Source organism: Delphinus delphis, chromosome 14 (genome assembly GCF_949987515.2).
Source record: "Delphinus delphis chromosome 14, mDelDel1.2, whole genome shotgun sequence".
Taxonomy (NCBI): domain Eukaryota; kingdom Metazoa; phylum Chordata; class Mammalia; order Artiodactyla; family Delphinidae; genus Delphinus; species Delphinus delphis.
In genome coordinates, this window is record NC_082696.1 from 20,990,487 (window position 1) to 21,009,097 (window position 18,611).

Genomic DNA, 18,611 nt, shown 5'->3' on the forward strand with positions numbered 1-18,611 from the left:
GGACCTCAAAGAAGATTATAAAACCAGTCAGGCAGCGCATATATAGTTGCTGACCACACTGGAATCAGAATCTTGATAAGCTCTTTTTTTTCTGTCAGCATGACTCAAATCAAGTTGGTGTTCTTATCACAAGATACTGGTAATTATTTCTTACACAATTATGGTGGAAATATAATGTTCCCATAGACTATTTATCAATTTCACCCTATATACTCTTTACATTCTATGCTTCACTTCTTGAGTGGCACTGCCTAGTGACACGGGTTGATTGCCATTGCTGAAAATCACCTTCAGTGCATCCTCTTACTCAAGTCGTATCTACTGAATAAGTGGCATTGTTGGAGTGAGCAGAGAAGAGGCTGTACTCTGTTAAGGAGTGGAACTGAAGAACCCAGAGAAAAGAACAATGGATCTGATGTGCTTATGGGCCATTCTGAATGGGTCCCAGTTTGTAAACTTGTTTTAAGGACAGTGTTACAGCCTGAATTGTGTCTCCCCAAATTCACATGCTGAAGCCAATTCCAAGAATCTCAGAATATGACTGTATTGGATATGGCCCTTAACGAGGTAATTAAGGTAAAATGAGGTCCTACGAGTGGGCCCTCATCCAATATGACTGGTGTCTTTCTAAGAAAATAATTTTGGACATAGACATGTGAGTTCACAGAGGAAAGACCGTATGCGGACACAGGAAGAAGGAAGAAGGTGGCATCTACAAGCCCCGGAGGCCTCAGAAGAAAACAAACCTTGATCTTGGACTTCTAAGTTCCTTTTTTTTTTTTTGGCTGTGTCGGGTCTCACTTGCGGCACACGGGACCTTTCATTGAGGTGCGCAGGCTTCTCTCTAGCTGTGGCATGCAGGTTTTCTATTTTCTAATTGTGGCACGCGGGCTCCAGTGCATGTGGGCTGTGTAGTTTGCAGTACGCAGGCTCTCTCATTGAGGTGCACGAGCTCAGTAGTTGCAGCACGCGGATTTAGTTGCCCGGGGCATGTGGGATCTTAGTTCCCCAACCAGGGATCGAACCTGAGTCCCCTGCATTGGAAGACGGATTCTCTACCAGTGGACCACCAGGGAAGTCCTTTGGACATCTAAGTCCTAAGTTCTTGGACTCTGAAACTGTGAGAAAATAAATTTCGGTTGCTTAAGCCACTCAGTCTGTGATAATTTGTTACAGTAGCCCTAGTAAACTAATAGAGACATTTATTATTGTCTGTAAAGCTATGTATTCATACATTGAAGGCAGTGAAAATGTCACACGGCTTTCAACCTCACCTCTACCTCTCTCCACCGCAAAGAGGGGAAAAGAAAGCGTCTCTAAAGGCTTCTGCTCTGCTGACTTTACGATGGCTTCGTAAATTAAAACATCACCATTTGAAGAATGAACAATAACGTGTTCTGACATTCTGTGGTTAGATGATTCAGGGGGGTCAGTTTTCTAAAAGTGCACAGTTCTAGATTCTTTTTAAAATCTCAAGATTGATTTTATCCTTTTCATGTTTTCTTTCAAAAAACTGGCAGCCGAGTACTTTCCAAGAGACAGAATACCAGTCGCACACATATGTATACAATTCCATTTTAGAAGACGTTAGGAAAATGAAGCTCAGCTCAGTTGGGCCAGCAGTAACATTCGACGTGAGCTCCGTTAACTCGTTCTGCCTTATTCCAAGTTTCCATCCTCAGCCGGCTCCTCCGCAGACAGCCTGGCAGGCCAGCACAAGTTAACTTTACAGATGTAGAGGAAATTTTGAAAAACACAAAAATCCCTTTAAATAGATGGAATTGGCAACAGCAATCCTGAATTGTCCGTCAGGTTGCCCCTCTCAGTCCTATTAGGCTACCCAGCTCTTGTCAGAAACATTTTTATTCTAGAAGGAAGGTCCAGGAGTTCCCTGGTGGCGCAGTGGTTGAGAGTCCGCCTGCCGATGCAGGAGACACGGGTTCGTGCCCCGGTCTTGGAGGATCCCACATGCCGCGGAGCGGCTGGGCCCGTGAGCCATGGCCGCTGAGCCTGCGCGTCCGGAGCCTGTGCTCCACAACGGGAGAGGCCACGACAGTGAGAGGTCCGCATACCGCAAAAAAAAAAAAAGAAAACAAAAGGAAGGTCCAAGGCCAGCTCAGCAGGCCTTCCTCAAAACACCTGAGGCAAACAATGGTGGCCTTCCTTGGAGAGGCTAAGAGACTCTTTAGGAAAAGCTTTTAAGAGATCCCAATTAAAACTTACTGGAATATACTTCACAGTGAGCAAGGTACTGCAAATGGGCCCACCACTGAAAGGAAAGACCCCTGAAGTACAGAGGCAAAAATAAAAAGCCACACGTTTCCAAAAAGGAACATATGAAAAGAATTTTTAAGTAAATGATTGCTTGTTTTTGGAGTTCTCAGGATTTGCTGCCCACACTTCTGAACCAGAAAAGGGCTCGGCCTCCTTTTTAGAAATATGTTTTACTCAAATCTTTCTTACAGGTCCTCACACTCATTATTAAATACCTGTTTTCATCCAACACCCTGTTCTTTGACTTTGGTTCCTCTTGAAGTAATTAGCATGCGGCTACCTCTGATGAAGTTCACAGGGGTCTTCCCGAAAAGGCAACAGAGTTGAAAAACTGTGCCTTAAAGGGTAATTGCCCTGCTGAAACCTCTTCCCCTTCTAATGTTAACTACATTTAGCTCAAACCTGACTACTGTGGGAAATGAATTATTTTGCAGCTTATAATATTAATAAAATGTACGTAAGGGCAAAATATTTTCTGGCAATGAGATTTTGCCAAAATTGTACTTGGCAATGGGAATATTTGCTCGTGAACAGGACATATTAATGACCAAATCCATCAAGGCGCTGGGTACAGAACATTAGTGTTTTGAACTGGACATTCTGTAATTTCTACCTCTTTTCAAGAGAAGATACACAGCTAGGGATAACCCCAAAAAACAAAAAAAAAAAAAAGAGAGAAGACACACATTGTTGGGGAAGAGAAATTTTCATCTGAAGCCACCTTTTAAATACTGCTAATCTCTAGAGGAGGTTTCTCACCTCAAGAATCTTCTGTAACACTTGTTAAAAACCCAGATTCTGAGAACCTTCTCCAAAAGATTCTCATTTTTCTGGTCTAGAATATGGAGCCCTGAAATGAGTGTTTTTAGCAAGCACACTAGGTAATTCTCACAACTGGGCAAGTCCGTGGAATACTAACCTTCACTTGTAATACCCCAGATTTCCATCCAGACCAGTATCCCACAAGGATGACACACCCTTAAAATACCAGTAAGATGCACAAAATACAGGAAAAATACAGTTATTCTATACAGACCTTAAACATGAATCTTTTAAAAAATGGTAGCAGATTATTATCATAGTAAACATATTTTAATTAGTCTGTTCAGCTATAAAACTGTTTTTTGTTTTGTTTTGTTTTTTTGGCCATGCCGCACAGCATGCGGGATCTTAGTTCCCAGACCAGGGATAGAACCCGTGCCCCCTGCAGTGGAAGCGCAGAGTCCTAACCACTGGGCCACCAGGGAATTCCCCAAAACTTTTAAACTTTCATAGAATGTTTTTAGACCATAACAAAAGCAGGTCAAAGTTGAGTTCTTGTGGGACAATCAACCAAGAAAGTCTTCTGAAATTAATTAAAAGCTATTTGCTAAACTTCTAAAAAAACTAGTCTTCTACATAAAGGGAAAATGTTAATTGTGATGAATTATAAGTGACGGTACGTGTTTGTGCATATACAGCAAGTTTGCTTTGCTACCTTATGACCCAACCAAGCCATCAACCAAGTAGGAAGCCAGAAAGAAAGGTATTTATACAAGGCCTCAAAAAAAAAAATGTCCCATGAGCTTTTCTCAAGAAGCTATCTGTGTGCTCTGCCAAAATAAGGAAATAGATGCAGAAAAAAATCAGACATGGATCCAGCTATCTAAGATTCAACATTAAGAGAGAAGTGGAAGGAATTCCTGGGACGATGTGAAGAGAGATCCCAGGGCAACAGCTGGGCAGCAGGCTTACAGGAAATGCCGTCCAAACTGGAATAGAGCAAAGACCTCAGGTAAATTTCTCAAAGAAGAACTTGAAAGAATATCAAAATTGTCTGGACATATTTGAGAAGAGATCAGTGTAACTGGGGAAAGGTTTGGGGATGAGGATATAGGAACCTCAGCAAGCCAAAACACGAATAGGGAAAGCAAAAGCTATGCAGGAAGGAAAAAGGAAGTACGGTTTACCTCACGGCCTAGCTGTCATAGCTTTTACGTAGTTATAAGGAATACTGATCTAATCTAAGGCACAATAGAAAAATGTTGGGAAGATGAGAACATCGGAGGATGGGAAATGCGTGACTTCGCTGGGGGTAGGGGTGAGAAGCGGTGTGAAAGAGGAAGCTGTATCTTCAATTTCCATACTGTGAGGTCAGTAATAATGTGTCAAGCTGAATAACCAATAATTAGCAATGTAAGCACACTGTTTAGAGACTGGAGGTAAACACTAAAGAATCGGTTTAAAAGGCTCTACATTTCTGGGATGCTCCTTAACTTTCTGATGAGTGCCCATCACTCTGCTAATATACAACCTGGCCAAACACAGCTATTCATTTATTCAGCAGTTGTTGTGTCAGGCATACATCTAGGAATAAGAAGACACATTGGGGAACAACTCAGATAAGTTCCTTGCTCTTGGAGCTCAGGTCCTAGCAAAGGGAGACAAGGGACAAACAAACAAACAAGATAATCTGAGGGATAAGTGCAATGACAGAGCAGAGAAGTGTGACTGAGGGGTGGGTAGGAGAGGTCCCTGTGAAGAGGAGGATGTGGGAGCTGAAGCAAGTGTAACCGAAAGTGGGGTCCAGCTGCTCGCCACTCAACAGCCAGTGAAGAGGCCAGGTTGGTGGAAAGGAAAGTTTGCTTCATTTTGGATGCCAGCAACTGTGTGCGTGGGGAGTGCGGACGCCTGTCCAAAGGCCGAGTCCCCACCTCTGACAACCAGGGGGCAAGAGCTTTTATAGACGGAGGGAGGGGGCTCCATGCAGAACCTGCACAGTCAGCTCTGACCGTCATCTTGACATTGGTCGTGCAGTGGTCTATCAGTGTCATCTTGATTGTTTTAGGTACAGCTAATCTTCAGTTCCAGGGTCAGTTTGTTTCCATTTCTTTGAGGCCAGTTCTCAGAATTGTGGCAGCTTATGTCATGGCTACAGTCCGGTCATCATGTAGTTAACTTCTTCCACCTGGAGGGGGTTTCAGTATCTATAACACAGCTCACAGGATACGGCTCAGAATATTATCTATAGCCCTTGAGAAGAAGCTAAAGGTCCTTGACTACGCTTAATGACTAAACTATTATTATTTGGTCTCCTTTGACTGTTTTCCTTTGCTTCTGCATTTTCTCACTTCTCTGATGAAACTGACTCTTTGGCTACAGTTTTTCCACAGACAAAAGGCAAGCTGAGGACATGGTGGGCATAGACCACAGGGTCCTGCTCCATTTCACAAGGAACCAGCTTTGGAAAGAGCCAGAAGGAGCGTGTCCCAGATTTCCTAGAATTACAGGGAGCAGCAACGGCCAAGGTCACGGGTAAGAGTGAGCCAGGCTTGTGTGATGACTGAAATGTGATTGAAGCTGTCGGGGGTGACGGTGAGGGGCAAAGTGGTGGAGATGAAGTCAGAGAGATGGGAGGAGATCAGGGGTCACACAGAATCATGTATGGCCTTGAGGACAGCAAGGTGAAGTCTGGATTTCATTCTAAATGCAATGGAAAGTCATGGGAAGGTTTTGTGTAAGGAAGTGACATGATTTATGTTTTTAAAAAATTACTTTAGCTGTTGTGTGGAAAATGAATTACAGAAGGCTAAGAACAGAAGCAGGACACCAGCTTGAACCTACTGCAGTGGTCCATGCATAGATGGCCAGGGTGTGTATGGCAGCAGGGGAGAGAGAGAGGGAGAGAGAGGGAGAGAGAGAGGGAGAGAGAGAGGGACGGAGGGAGGGAGGGAGGGAGGGAGAGAGAGAGACATGGAGAGAGAGAGAGAAAGTGAATGGAGTTCAGATTTATTTTGGAAGAAAAATGGGCAGGACATACTGATGGATCAATGTGAACAGGAAAGGGAAAAACCCAAGGGTGAATCCTAGATTTTTGGCTAGAATGAGTGAGTGGTCAGAGGTATCATATGGTGAAATGCAGAAAGTCAAGGGAAGAACCGGTTTGGAGGGCAAAATTAAGCCTTCCGTTTAGACCTGCGACCTGTGGGATGCCCATTAAGGAGTCAAGCAGATCTGGGAAACAGGCAGTTGCCTATTTGAGCCTAGAGCAAAGGAAAGAGCAGAGTTGCAGATACAAACTTGGGCATCACCCTACTCGCAGTTCTCCAGGCACCCCCAGGTCAGGTGCTCGTTGCACCTTGTTGGATTACCGCAGCTTACCTCTTGCTCCCTCCTCAGTCTCCCCCACAAAATCAGTACTGCAAGCAGCAGGCAGATTCACCCCTTTAAAGCAAAGCTCTAATCATCTCTCACTTGATAAAAAGCCTTCTGTGGTTCTCACCCCCTGTGTCTTGACCTCTTGCCTTCCAACCCTCTCCATCTCAGGGCCTGAATTCTTGTTCCCCTTCTGTACTGTTCGGCCTCCCTGATTTGTCCCCAGGGTTCTCTGGGGTCCCTTCTCTTCCAGCCCCATTTCCACACATCTTCACTAAGTGTATCCTGGGCTCAGACCTTTGTGGGCAAGGCCGGTGCGTGATTTATCTTTGGAACTTCCCCAAAGCTTAGCTTAATTACTTCAGTTCAGGAACTGTTTGTTAGATGAAGGTGCCACTCGTTCTCCTTACTATCCCCTCACAAAATGAGCGGATTTACAGGAATACACCAAAATTTTCCTAGTGTTAAGGGTTGCAATGTTATATTTGACAGAAGGTTTACATGAATGAACACATCCAGTCCCTTGAAATGAAAATACAGGAGTAGTTTACAAATATAAATGATAATGGTTAGACCCAACTTTTTAATGTAATGTTATCTGCCCATTCCCTTCTGGGAAACAAAAACTGTTGTTTTTGGTTTTGGTTCCCCTGCTTCAGATGGGGATGGGGGATGGAGCAACCAGGAAGTGTTTATTTTCCTAAGACTATTTCTATCTCCATATCACTTTTACATAAGTTGAGTCTTCACCAAATATGAATCTTTATTCCCAAGCATAGAGACTCACACTAAAGTCCCCAGAACAGGAAAACATGTTGGAACCTTTCCTCTATTCAAATTAAAGAGGCTTAATTAGAGGATCAACAATCCAGGTTTCTTATCTCCTTCCCTCCTGCATTAAGTAAGCAAAGGATGAAGTCTGACTCGCCCATTGGTTGTTATTTTTTCAAATGGCTGAAGATAAAATAAATTTAAGCTAAAAACATTTGGGATATTACTCACTGGCCAGACTGATGACCAATGGACCAAAGAGAAGTAGTTGAGGTTCAAATTTTTGCTCCTTTTCTTTCTCTCTAAGTGACTGACATGTGCATTATGATCAAACAGACTAAGAAAAAAAATAAACCTAAAAAGCTATCTTAGGGGCTATATTTTTGCTTTCACCATTGAATTCACAAAGAAAAAGAATAGGACTGGTTGAAAACAGCAGTTGAACTTAAAGCAGAGTCAGAGTCCATGACAGCCAGAGAAAACCTGATATAGTTGCAGGTCAGCTCATGGCTTTAATTCCAGTGGAGGGCCAGGTGGATGCTGCAGGGGGAAGCTCTGGCCTTGATCATGCCCAAAGCAGAGGAAAGCCATGACTGTCACACTATCTTTTCAGAAATGAATTTCCTCTCTCTTTCTCTGCTCATGTAGATTTTTCTTTATGCACGTATTTTAAAAATAGAATCATATAACTTCAGAAAACTGCCATTTCATATTTTTATGCTGTTTATTATGAAAATCGCTTTTCAAAAATATTTTTATATCTTTTTTTTTTTTTTGCAGTACGCGGGCCTCTCACTGTTGTGGCCTCTCCCGTTGCGGAGCACAGGCTCCGGACGCGCAGGCTCAGCGGCCATGGCTCACGGGCCCAGCCGCTCCGCGGCATGTGGGATCTTCCCAGACCAGGGCACGAACCCGCGTCCCCTGCATCGGCAGGCGGACTCTCAGCTACTGCGCCACCAGGGAAGCCCCTATATCATTTTTAAATGGCCTGTTTTATTACATGACTATATCCTTACATGACTATATCCCAATTAATTCTCTTGTTGTTTGACTATTAGGTTATTTCCAATACTTTGGCTCTGATGAACATTGCTCTGGTGAGCAAATAATTACTATCTTAACAATATACTTCTAGAAGTGGAAATGCTGGGTCTGAGTATATGCACATTTTAAGATTTTTAATATATATTACCAAACTGCTCTCCTGATAGGTTGTACCAATTTAAACTACCACAAGACAATCATCTCCTGGAAATCATTCCTTTTAATCTTTACTAAATTCATAGGTGATCGATGGCATCCATTTTTTTTCACTGAATTGCTTAAATTTTACTCATTACACCAAATGGTCACTCGCATTTCTTCTTCGATTAAGCAATGTGGGCAAGTTAACTCTTGTGCTTCAGTTTCCTCATCTGCAAAATGTGGATATTAATGGTAGTTACCCTATATGGATGTTGTGAGGATTAAAAAGTTAATTCAAGTAAAGCACTTAGAATAATTCCTGACCCATAGGGAGCTCACCATTATGGCCATTAGATATTTTGAAAAATTCCTGTTCATGTTCTTGACTCATTTTTCTATTTGAGTTTTACCATTTCTCATTGATTTCTTTTTCTCACTGATTTTTAAGGTCTTACTACATTGAGATATTTAATCATTGTTTTCTATATGCAATGCAAATATTTTGTCAACTTTATGATTTCCTTTTTCAGTATGCTGCTGATTTTTTTGCCATGCAGAAGTTTAAGGATTTAATATCATTAAATCATTCACTTTAAATCAGAAAAAATTACAGAGATTAAATAGTCAAATATGAGAAAAACAGCAAAGGAAAACACGTTTTTAATAATTCTAGTTTGTAAGAAAGAAATGGATAGATTTGACTCCATAAAAGTTTAAAGTTTTTATATTAAAAAAAAATCAAACAAACAGAAGAGGTAAGAAAAACACAGAAAAATATTCACAGTATATTACAGACATAAGGCTAATCTCCTTAACATACAAATCTTTGAAAAAAGAAAACATAAAATAAGGAAAAACTATAAATAGGCAATTCAGAGAAAAAGAAATACAAATGCCCGATTTCACTTATAATCAAAATGAAATATCACTTTTTACATATAGATTTACAAGGATTTTTAAAAATTAATTATGCCCAACACTGTGGTCCTATACAGTTTTGCAGAGTGTTCACTGCACAAGGACAACTGGACGACAGGAGTGAGTTGGGACAGAATTCCTGCTACTCTACTGCCTGTTAAACCATATGCCTGCCGGGCTGCCTCACCCAGAGAGAGTGCTTTCTATTTCTCACAAAGGGCCATATGCTTTAAGAGAGTATGCAGTGGTGGTGAGAGAGTGCAGAAAAAGGAAATCTCATCTAGTGAGCAGATATACTGATACAGTCCTTAGAGATAATTCGGCAAAGTCTATCAAAATAAAACAAACAAATCTTTTGACCCAGCAATTCCATCCCTAGGATTTTACTGGTACAGGTAGCGTGAGATGTTTAGATAAGGATGTTCATTTCAGCTTTGTTCATAATAGCACACACACAAAAGAACCCAGAAACAATATAAAAAATACAAACAAAATATAAAAACACAATAGAGTTCTTTTAAAGGAAATTATGAGATATCCACATATTATAATACTGTTTCTAGATTAAAAACATCAATATGAAATATTTTCAAGTTTACATCATATGAAAAACTCAAACTCGGGAGCAGCAAGCATATTACGTCTTGCTTGTATTTTGATAAAGACACATACGTGAAGACTGTAATGAAAAAAAGCTGTTCATGCTGCGTTATAATTTAAAAGGGAGGGACTAGGGGTCTGGGAGGGAATAAAATTCACTTTTATCCTGAACTGTCTTGTAAAGTTTGACTTTTGATCATATGCATGTTATTTGCATTAAGAAAAATGAACTATCCGTTTTTGTTTTACGATTTCTTTTAATACTGGCTTTACAAGGAAATGGATGAATATCCTGGGCAGGGCAGAAATAAGGCACTGACCAAAATATGGAAACCCAGAAACACAGACAGATATAGGTTCTATCATGGCCTAGGTGTGATCCTGCATACTTTATTCACTTGTTCCCTTGTCTTCTAAAAATGAGAAGAGTGGCTTTGTCTGCCCTTTCAACTCAAGGGCTCATGCAAAACAGCCAAGAGCTGCTCTGTGGCACAGTGAACATGGGGTGGGGCTGAAGACTGAAAAAAATAGTCACTAGATTCAAATACCACCCGACAGACAACAGAGCCAGCGTAGCATGCAATTCTTGAAGTTAAAAAGAATGAAAATAATACAAAATTCGCATTCATATAATCATTAGCTTAAAGTAGTCAGACTGCATTGAGAATATTTGTTGACTCATTCATATTCTCAACAAACTTTTTGTACCCAATCTGTCATGCCCAGTACTTGGCAATGAGAACGCCAGAAGTCTCAACCCCTCTAAGGAATGAGGTCAGAGGGTACTGAAACCCCCCTATTTGGGGACATACCTGTTTAGCCTGTGCTTAGAAATAATAAATCTAATCCTCAATAAAATACGAGGAAATCAAAACCAGCAACATATAAAAAAGATTATATATCATATCCAAGTAATCTTTGTCGCAGGAATGCAAGGTTGGTTTAACATCTGAAATTAATGTAATATGCCCTAATTAATACAATGAAGGACAAAAACCATATGATCATCTCAATAGGGGCAAAAAGAAAAAGGCTTGGACAAAATCTAACAGTTGCATGATAAAGATGCTCACAAACTAAGAGTAGAAGGGAACTTTTTGATAAAGGGCATCTATGAAAAAACCACAGCTAACATGACATTTAATTCTGAAAGACTGATTGCTTTCCTCCTTAGATCAGGAACAAGACAAGAATGTTCACTCTTGCCTCTTCTCTTTAACATTATACTGCATAATAAGTGAAGGCAACTAGACAGGGAAAAGAAATAAAAGACATTCAGATGGAAAAGACGAAGTAAAAGTATCTCTGTTTGCACATGACCTTGTATATAAATCTTGTACATAATGTGATCTTGTATACAGAAATACCAAGGAATCCACTGAAAAATTATTAGGACTAAAAAAATGAGTTCACTAAATTTACAGGGTACAAGATCAATATATAAAAATCAATTTTCTATATTCTATACACTAGCAAGCCACATTCTGAAAATGAAATGAGTGCAATTTCATTTAAAATAGCATAAAAATGATAAAAATACTGATAAATTTAACAAGACATACACTGAAAACTAAAAAACATTGTGGAAAAAAATCAAAGAAGATCTAAATAAATGGAAAGACATTGTACATTTCCATTTCTTGTCTTTACGGGTTGAAACACTTCATATTGTTAAGAGAGCAATATTATTCAAATTGATCTACAAGTTCAACACAATCCCTATCAACGTCTCAGCTGGATTTTTTGCAGATATTGACAAGCTGATTATAAAATTCATTTGAAAATGCAAGGGGACCAGAATAGCCAAAAGAATCTTGGAAAAGAACAAAGTGAGAAGACTCACACTTTTCTATTTCAAAACTTAGTACAAAGCTACAGTAATCTTGACAGTGTAGCATATTAGTAGACATATACATCAATGGGATAGAATTGAGAGTTCAGGAATAAATTTGACATATATGGTCATCTGATTTTTGACAAGGGTACCGAGACAATTCAACAGGGAAAGGATCACCTTTTCGAAAAATGGTCCTGGACAATTGGATATCCACATGCAAAAGAATGAAACTGGAGCCCTACACCACACTACACATAAATATTAAAAAATGTATCACAGACCTAAATGTAAGAGCTAAAATTATAAAACTCTTAGAAGGAAACATATGTGTAAATCTTGACAGTGGTTAGTTTATGGTTTCCTAGATAGGAGACCAAAAGTGCAAACAACAACAACAAAATAGATAAACTGAACACAATAAAAAATTTCAGTTGCAAATCATAGTATCAAGAAAGTGAAAACACAACTCTGAAAATGGGAGAAAGTATTTGCAAATCATATATCTGATAAGGGACTTGTATCCAGTATACAAAGAACTCTTATAACTCAATAATAGCAGGTCAAATCACCCAATTAAAATTAAGCAAAGGATCTGAATAGACATTTCTCCAAAGAAGATATACAAATGGCCAATAAGCACACGAAAAGATGCTCAATGTCATAAGTAATCAGGGAAATGCAAATCAAAACCACAATGAAATACAACTTCACACTTACTAGATTAGCCATAATCAAAAGACAGTAACAAGTGTTGAAGAGGCTGTGGAGAAATTGGAACCTTCATATACTGCTGGAGGCAATGTAAAATGGTACAGCCGCTTTGGAAAACTGGCAGTTCCTTAAAATATAACATAACAAAGATAGAGTTACCATATGACCCAGCAATTCCACTCCTAGATATATACCCAAGAGAAATAAAAACATATGTTCACAAAAACTTTTACCTGAAGTTCATGGCAGCACCGTTCAGAGAGTCAAGAGGTAAAAATAACCCAAATGTCCATCAACTGATGGATGGATAAATAAAATGTGGTATATTAATACAGTGGGATATTATTTGGCAATAATAAGAAATGAAGTACTGATACATGCTACAACATGGATGACCCTTGAAAACATTATGCTAGGTGAAAGAAGCCAGTCACAAAGGCGTGTTGTGTTGTATGATCCCACTTATACAAATTCTTCAGAATAAGCAAACCTACAGAAGCAGAAAGTGGATTAGTGGTTAATTAGGGCTAGGAGTCGGGGGTTGAGAAGGATGGGAACAAGGATCGATGGCTGCAGAACACAATGAATGTACTGAAAAACAACGAATTGTACACTTTTGATGGGTGAATTTTATGGTATGTTAATTATATGTCAATGAAGCTGTTTTAAAAAATAGAAATAATGGGCTTCCCTGGTGGCGCAATGGTTGAGAGTCCACCTGCCGATGCAGGGGACATGGGTTCGTGCCCTGGTCCAGGAAGATCCCACATGCCGCAGAGCGGCTGGGCCCGTGAGCCATGGCCGCTGAGCCTGCGCGTCTGGAGCCTGTGCTCCGCAGCGGGAGAGGCCACAACAGTGAGAGGCCCACGTACCGCAAAAAAAAAAAAAAAGAAAGAATGACTCTAACTGCACGTTTTCAGAAATCATTATTACTTGGTCTTCTTAGAACCTAGATGCAGCCCTAAGCTGAAAGGCTCAAAAGAGCCTGAAATCAAGAAAGAAAAGCAAGCTAACTTGTGGCCTATAGTGCTGATTTTTACAAAAGCCCAAACTGAGTAACAAGTATAAACTATCAGACTCTGTGCTATTGACTCCTTAGACTCAAACAGATTTTCCCCGTTAAGCATTTACGACGGGAATTCTCTTCGCCACTGTAATTCCTAGCAGCCACTCTAGACTTAAACAACTATAGATGCCTGAGATCACACAGAACAAAGATCTTCACACCACTTGTGAAGCCTGTGGCAAACAGCTAACGAGGAGTGAACAAAATACATGGAAGGGTAGAGGGTTTGACATTCTCAGACTCAGAGAAGAACACCAACATGAACATAAAACTTAAGATATGGCAACCAAATGTTCTGTTTTTGTTGTTTTTTCATTTTCATTTGGAATCTAAAGGCAAAACTTCAGGGAAATGGAGTGATAGTAATACACTTAGAGGATATAAATGGATATCATGAGAAAACTGCTCCACTCTTAACATTAAAAAACTTCAGTCATAGCAACTATCATCCCTTAACCAACAAAACAAAACCAAAAAACCCCTCTACTCATGATGTCTGAATTGGTCACTCCAAGATACACAAACTTTTAATCAACTAAACGGAGGACCTGTAATTTAAGTATAACACCATTCCATGAGAGATTTCTCTGAAATATCTTTCATGGTCAAGCATAACTTTTTGTTTAAATTACTTATAAATAAACTGCCCAATCTCTTGACATGATTAGTCATTGTATTAGGAATTACATATTAGGAATTACAGCAATCTGGGTATTTTTTGCTGTACTGGGTTAGGAAGGAAGGTCACATTTTAGGATTCTACTTTGCTTCTTAGGCATCATTTATGTAACATTCTTTGATTTTTATAAATGCAAAATCCACTTTTCTAATATTAACCCTAACAATACTTTGTGGCTAAAGAACTAAATTCAGGGCAGTACTTTATACCTGTTGTATTGGAGTACTGATCTAACTCTATGCTTTGCCAGCGCTGAAATTTAAAAATCTAACTCTTCCTTGAAATGAAAGAAGTCACACTGCTTTCAAGTAAGACAAAGGAAAGTAAGCCTTAATTGCACAAAACAGTTTACTAAAATTAAGATCCTAATCAACACTCCCCCTCAAATTCCCAAAAAGCTATCAACATTAAGTCTCTTCTGTTCGGCAGCAGCGCTGTACAACCTTGTCAATGACAGTAAGGGAAGGTGTGATCTTTTTTGGATTCTGATTCCTCTCCTTTGCAGACGGCTGGTTCTCCTGAGGCATTAACATAAGCCGGAGCAAAGCTTATGATATTTCAGGGAGTGAAGCTCTACAATATAAACAAACCCATGCTGGTGGAGGCTGGAATGGTAGAATGCTATCTAGTTAGAGACATCCTGGAGCTGATTAAAACAACAACAACAAAAAAAAGAACCCTTCATCTCTGCCCTGTCATTTCCTTTCAGCAAGATCCTGTTGATGTTTACACAATTTGAAGAGTGTATCAAATATCTCAAGGAATAACGTAAATGCCCCCTTTGAGGTTTTGTTTTTTAATTCTTGATGGAAAAACATATCAAAATAGTATCTTTCAAGTATGTTTCATTATCCAATCACAAGTATCGCCACCAAAAAGTTGTTTATCCCTACACTACTGGAGAAACGCCAGATGTACCTTCCTTCCTTTTTTTTTTTTTAAAGAAAATGTTAAAAAGAGACTTAAAACAGGGCAGTACAGCTCAGAAACATTACACGCGTTTCCATCAAATGATCTTTAGCCCTGAATAACCGGGTTCATTTCCCGGTTATTCAGGGCTAAACGTTTCCCCAAATTTTATAGCTTGTGTCTAATAAACAAGTATCATTTGAAACAATTAAGCTTTTTTCTCTTGGTTATTAAGTATTCAGCGTTCTGCCAGGATAAAAGAAGGCAAACAGCACTTCTACTCCGAAACACAAACCATAAATCAGTTGACAAGCTTGAAAGAATTCAGTTCTAGTCTGTTCGGAAGCCAAGTGTAAATACAGAAAAACCTGTTGGCGAGTTTATCTTGCTCTTTAAGTTTCGCGTTTTTAAAACAAAGCAATACGCCAATGGCGTTTCTCGTAAATTTCAGGCTCAGAAGAGATTCAGAGAAACACGAAAGCGAGGCATCTCGGAGAGAAAATGGAGCCTGTGCCTTTAAGGTAAAATCGGCTGGATCCCAAAAGGCATTCCACTTTTCCACGACAAAGAGTTTGGGGGAGCGCTACCTCTCGGGTTTCTCGGAGGGACTTGGCGGGTTCGGGCAGAGCCCGGCTCGCCGCGGAGCCCTCGACCGCCCAGGCTGCCCCGAGCCAGACCAGCACCCGCGGGGCGGGAGCGCATAGCGTGCGCCCCGGACTCACCGCTGCTGGGCTGCGGGGACAGCGTGGAGACCGAGGTCTGGCCCATGTCTCGGGTCGCAGGGCCAGGTCGGGCGATCACGCGGCTCTTTTGGTCCTTGGATCATGGGTCCGCTCGCAGACAGATTCCCAAGCGTTCATTTCCCGGTCCGTGCGGAGCTGCCCACCGGGTCCCCTCACCTTCTCCCCTTCGCGGGTCTCCCAGCCCGGCCGGCCGCAGCCGGCGCGGCGGATCCTGCCCAGCGGATGCCTGTCATTCCTCTATGCAGATTAGCTGGGGTCAAGGGTCACGGGGGAGGAGAGAGGGGGAGTGGGCGACGGGGGAGGTGGAATGAGGGGGGCGAGGAAGTGAGGAGGGGAGAGGCCCGGGCTGGTCCAGCCGCGCCTGCGGGGGCTGTGAGACCCGCGACCCCCCAGGGTAGCAGAGAGTACGGGTGACTCCCGTTTAATTTAAAAGGTTCCCTGTCAAATGATCCTTTAAGGCTGGAAGAAAAGGAATTAAAGTACTTAGTCACGGTACTTAATTTAAGAAAATTTGTTTCGTTAAAGCTAGTTCCTTCCTCACATTGTTTGCTGATATGTGTGCATTTTTTTTCCTTTTAAAAATTATCTTCCTTTTAACAAGTGGAATTTTAAAAAGCAGTATCAGTGGCCTCAATCAGGTTGAACAATAAATCTGAATGATGGATCTATGTGTGAGATCAACAAAGTATACACCTTGCTCTCTACCACCTAGACTCTGGGAAATTCACCTCTCCTATATTCAGAAGAATCACTGTGAGACTATCAAACTGCGTGATAAGGTGTTTAAAATATACAAAAGGTGAAAACAACAGTAATTTATTTTAGAAGCTAACATTCCATAAAAGTTAAATTAAATCCTACTGTAATTAAATCTCAACTGCAAACTCCTTAAAAATATGAATACAAATACTGTTGATGAGAAATCTAGATGCCATATCTATCTCCATCTATCTGTCGATCACTCTATAGATAGATCGATAGATGGAGATAGATATGGCGTTAGACTGGATGGTGGTTACATAAATGTGGCTCACTTTAAGAAAATTCATTGAATTGTATACTATGATTTGTGCATTTTTCTGAATGTAAATGTTTCATTAAAAAGTTTTTTGCGGGGGCTTCCCTGGTGGCGCAGTGGTTGAGAATCTGACTGCTAATACAGGGGACACGGGTTCGAGCCCTGGTGTGGGAGGATCCCACATGCCGCGGAGCAACTAGGCCCGTAAGCCACAACTACTGAGCCTGCGCGTCTGGAGCCTGTGCTCCGCTACAAGAGAGGCCGCGATAGTGAGAGGCCCCCGCTTGCCACAACTAGAGAAAGCCCTCGCACGGAAACAAAGACCCAACACAGCAAAAATAAATTACTAAACTCTTACCCCCAACATCTTCTTAAAAAAAAAAAAAAAAATTTTTTTTAAGTGTATTTTTTTGTTTCTGGCCAGGCCATTAGGCTTATGGGATCGAACCCAGGGCCCCGGCAGCGAGAGCACCAAGTCCTAACCACTGGCCGCCAGGGCATTCCCAAAAAAGAGTATTTTTTAATTTTTAAATTTATTTTTATTGGAGTATAGTTGATTTACAATGTTGTGTTAGTTTTTGCTGTACAGCAAAGTGAATCAGTTATACATATGCATATATCCACTCTTTCTTAGATTCTTTTCCCATATTGGTCATTAGTATTGAGTAGAGTTTCCTGTGCTATACAGTAGGTCCCCATTTGTTATCTATTTTATATATAATAGTGTGTATATGTCAATCCCGATCTCCCAATTTATCCGTCCCCAACAGTATATTTTTAAAAAAACTATGCTCACTTGCCACAGCTTTCACTTTTTAGGTTATCCTAGACATTCAACTCTGAACTATTAAAAATCTATATAGTATATAATCATTAGAGAAATGCAAATCAAAACTACAATGAGGTATCATCTCACACCGGTCAGAATGGCCACCATCAAAAAATCTACAAACAATAAGTGCTTGAGAGGGTGTGGAGAAAAGGAAACCCTCCTACACGGTTGATGGGAATGTAAATTGGTGCAGCCAGTAGGAGAACGGTATGGAGGTTCTTTAAAAACTAAAAATAGAGCTACCATATGATCCTGCAATCCCAGTCCTGGGCATATATCCAGAGAAAACCATAATTCGAAAAGATACATGCACCCCAATATTCACTGCAGCACTATTTACAATAGCCAGGACATGGAAGCAACCTAAATGTCCATCAATGGAGAAATAGATAAACAAGATGTGGTACAGGGCTTCCCTGGTGGCGCAGTGGTTAAGACTCCGCCTGCCAATGCAGGATCCCTGGTCCGGGAAGATCCTACATGCCTCGGAGCAACTAAGCCCGTGCGCCACAACTACTGTGCCTGTGCTCTAGAACCCTTCAGCCACAACTACTGAGCCTGCATGCCACAACTACTGAAGCCTGCGCACCTAGAGCCTGTGCTCCACAACAAGAGAAGCCACCGCAATGAGAGGCCCGCGCACCGCAACGAAGAGTAGCCCCTACTCGTCACAACTAGAGCAAGCCCAGGCGCAGCAACAAAGACCCAATGCAGCCAAAAATAAATAAATTAAATAAATTAATTTTTAAAAAGATGTGGTACATATATACAATGGAATATTACTCAGCCATAAAAAGAAACGAAATTGAGTTATCTGTAGTGAGGTGGATGGACCTAGAGTCTGTCATACAGAATGAAGTAAGTCAGAAAGAGAAAAACAAATACCGTATGCTAACACATACATATGGAATCTAAAAAAAAAAGGTTCTGAAGA

General features: G+C 40.7%; 1 protein-coding gene across 1 annotated transcript in view; it reads right to left on the reverse strand.

The window, feature by feature from the left end:
* PHACTR2 (phosphatase and actin regulator 2) overlaps positions 1–16,027 on the reverse strand; it is a 130,870-nt gene extending 114,843 nt beyond the window's left edge. The window contains exon 1 of the mRNA XM_060029862.1: positions 15,807–16,027. Coding sequence (XP_059885845.1) covers positions 15,807–15,852 — 46 coding nt within the window. The 5' untranslated portion in view covers positions 15,853–16,027. The remainder of the gene's footprint in view (positions 1–15,806) is intronic.
* Between the last annotated feature and the right edge of the window lie 2,584 nt (positions 16,028–18,611).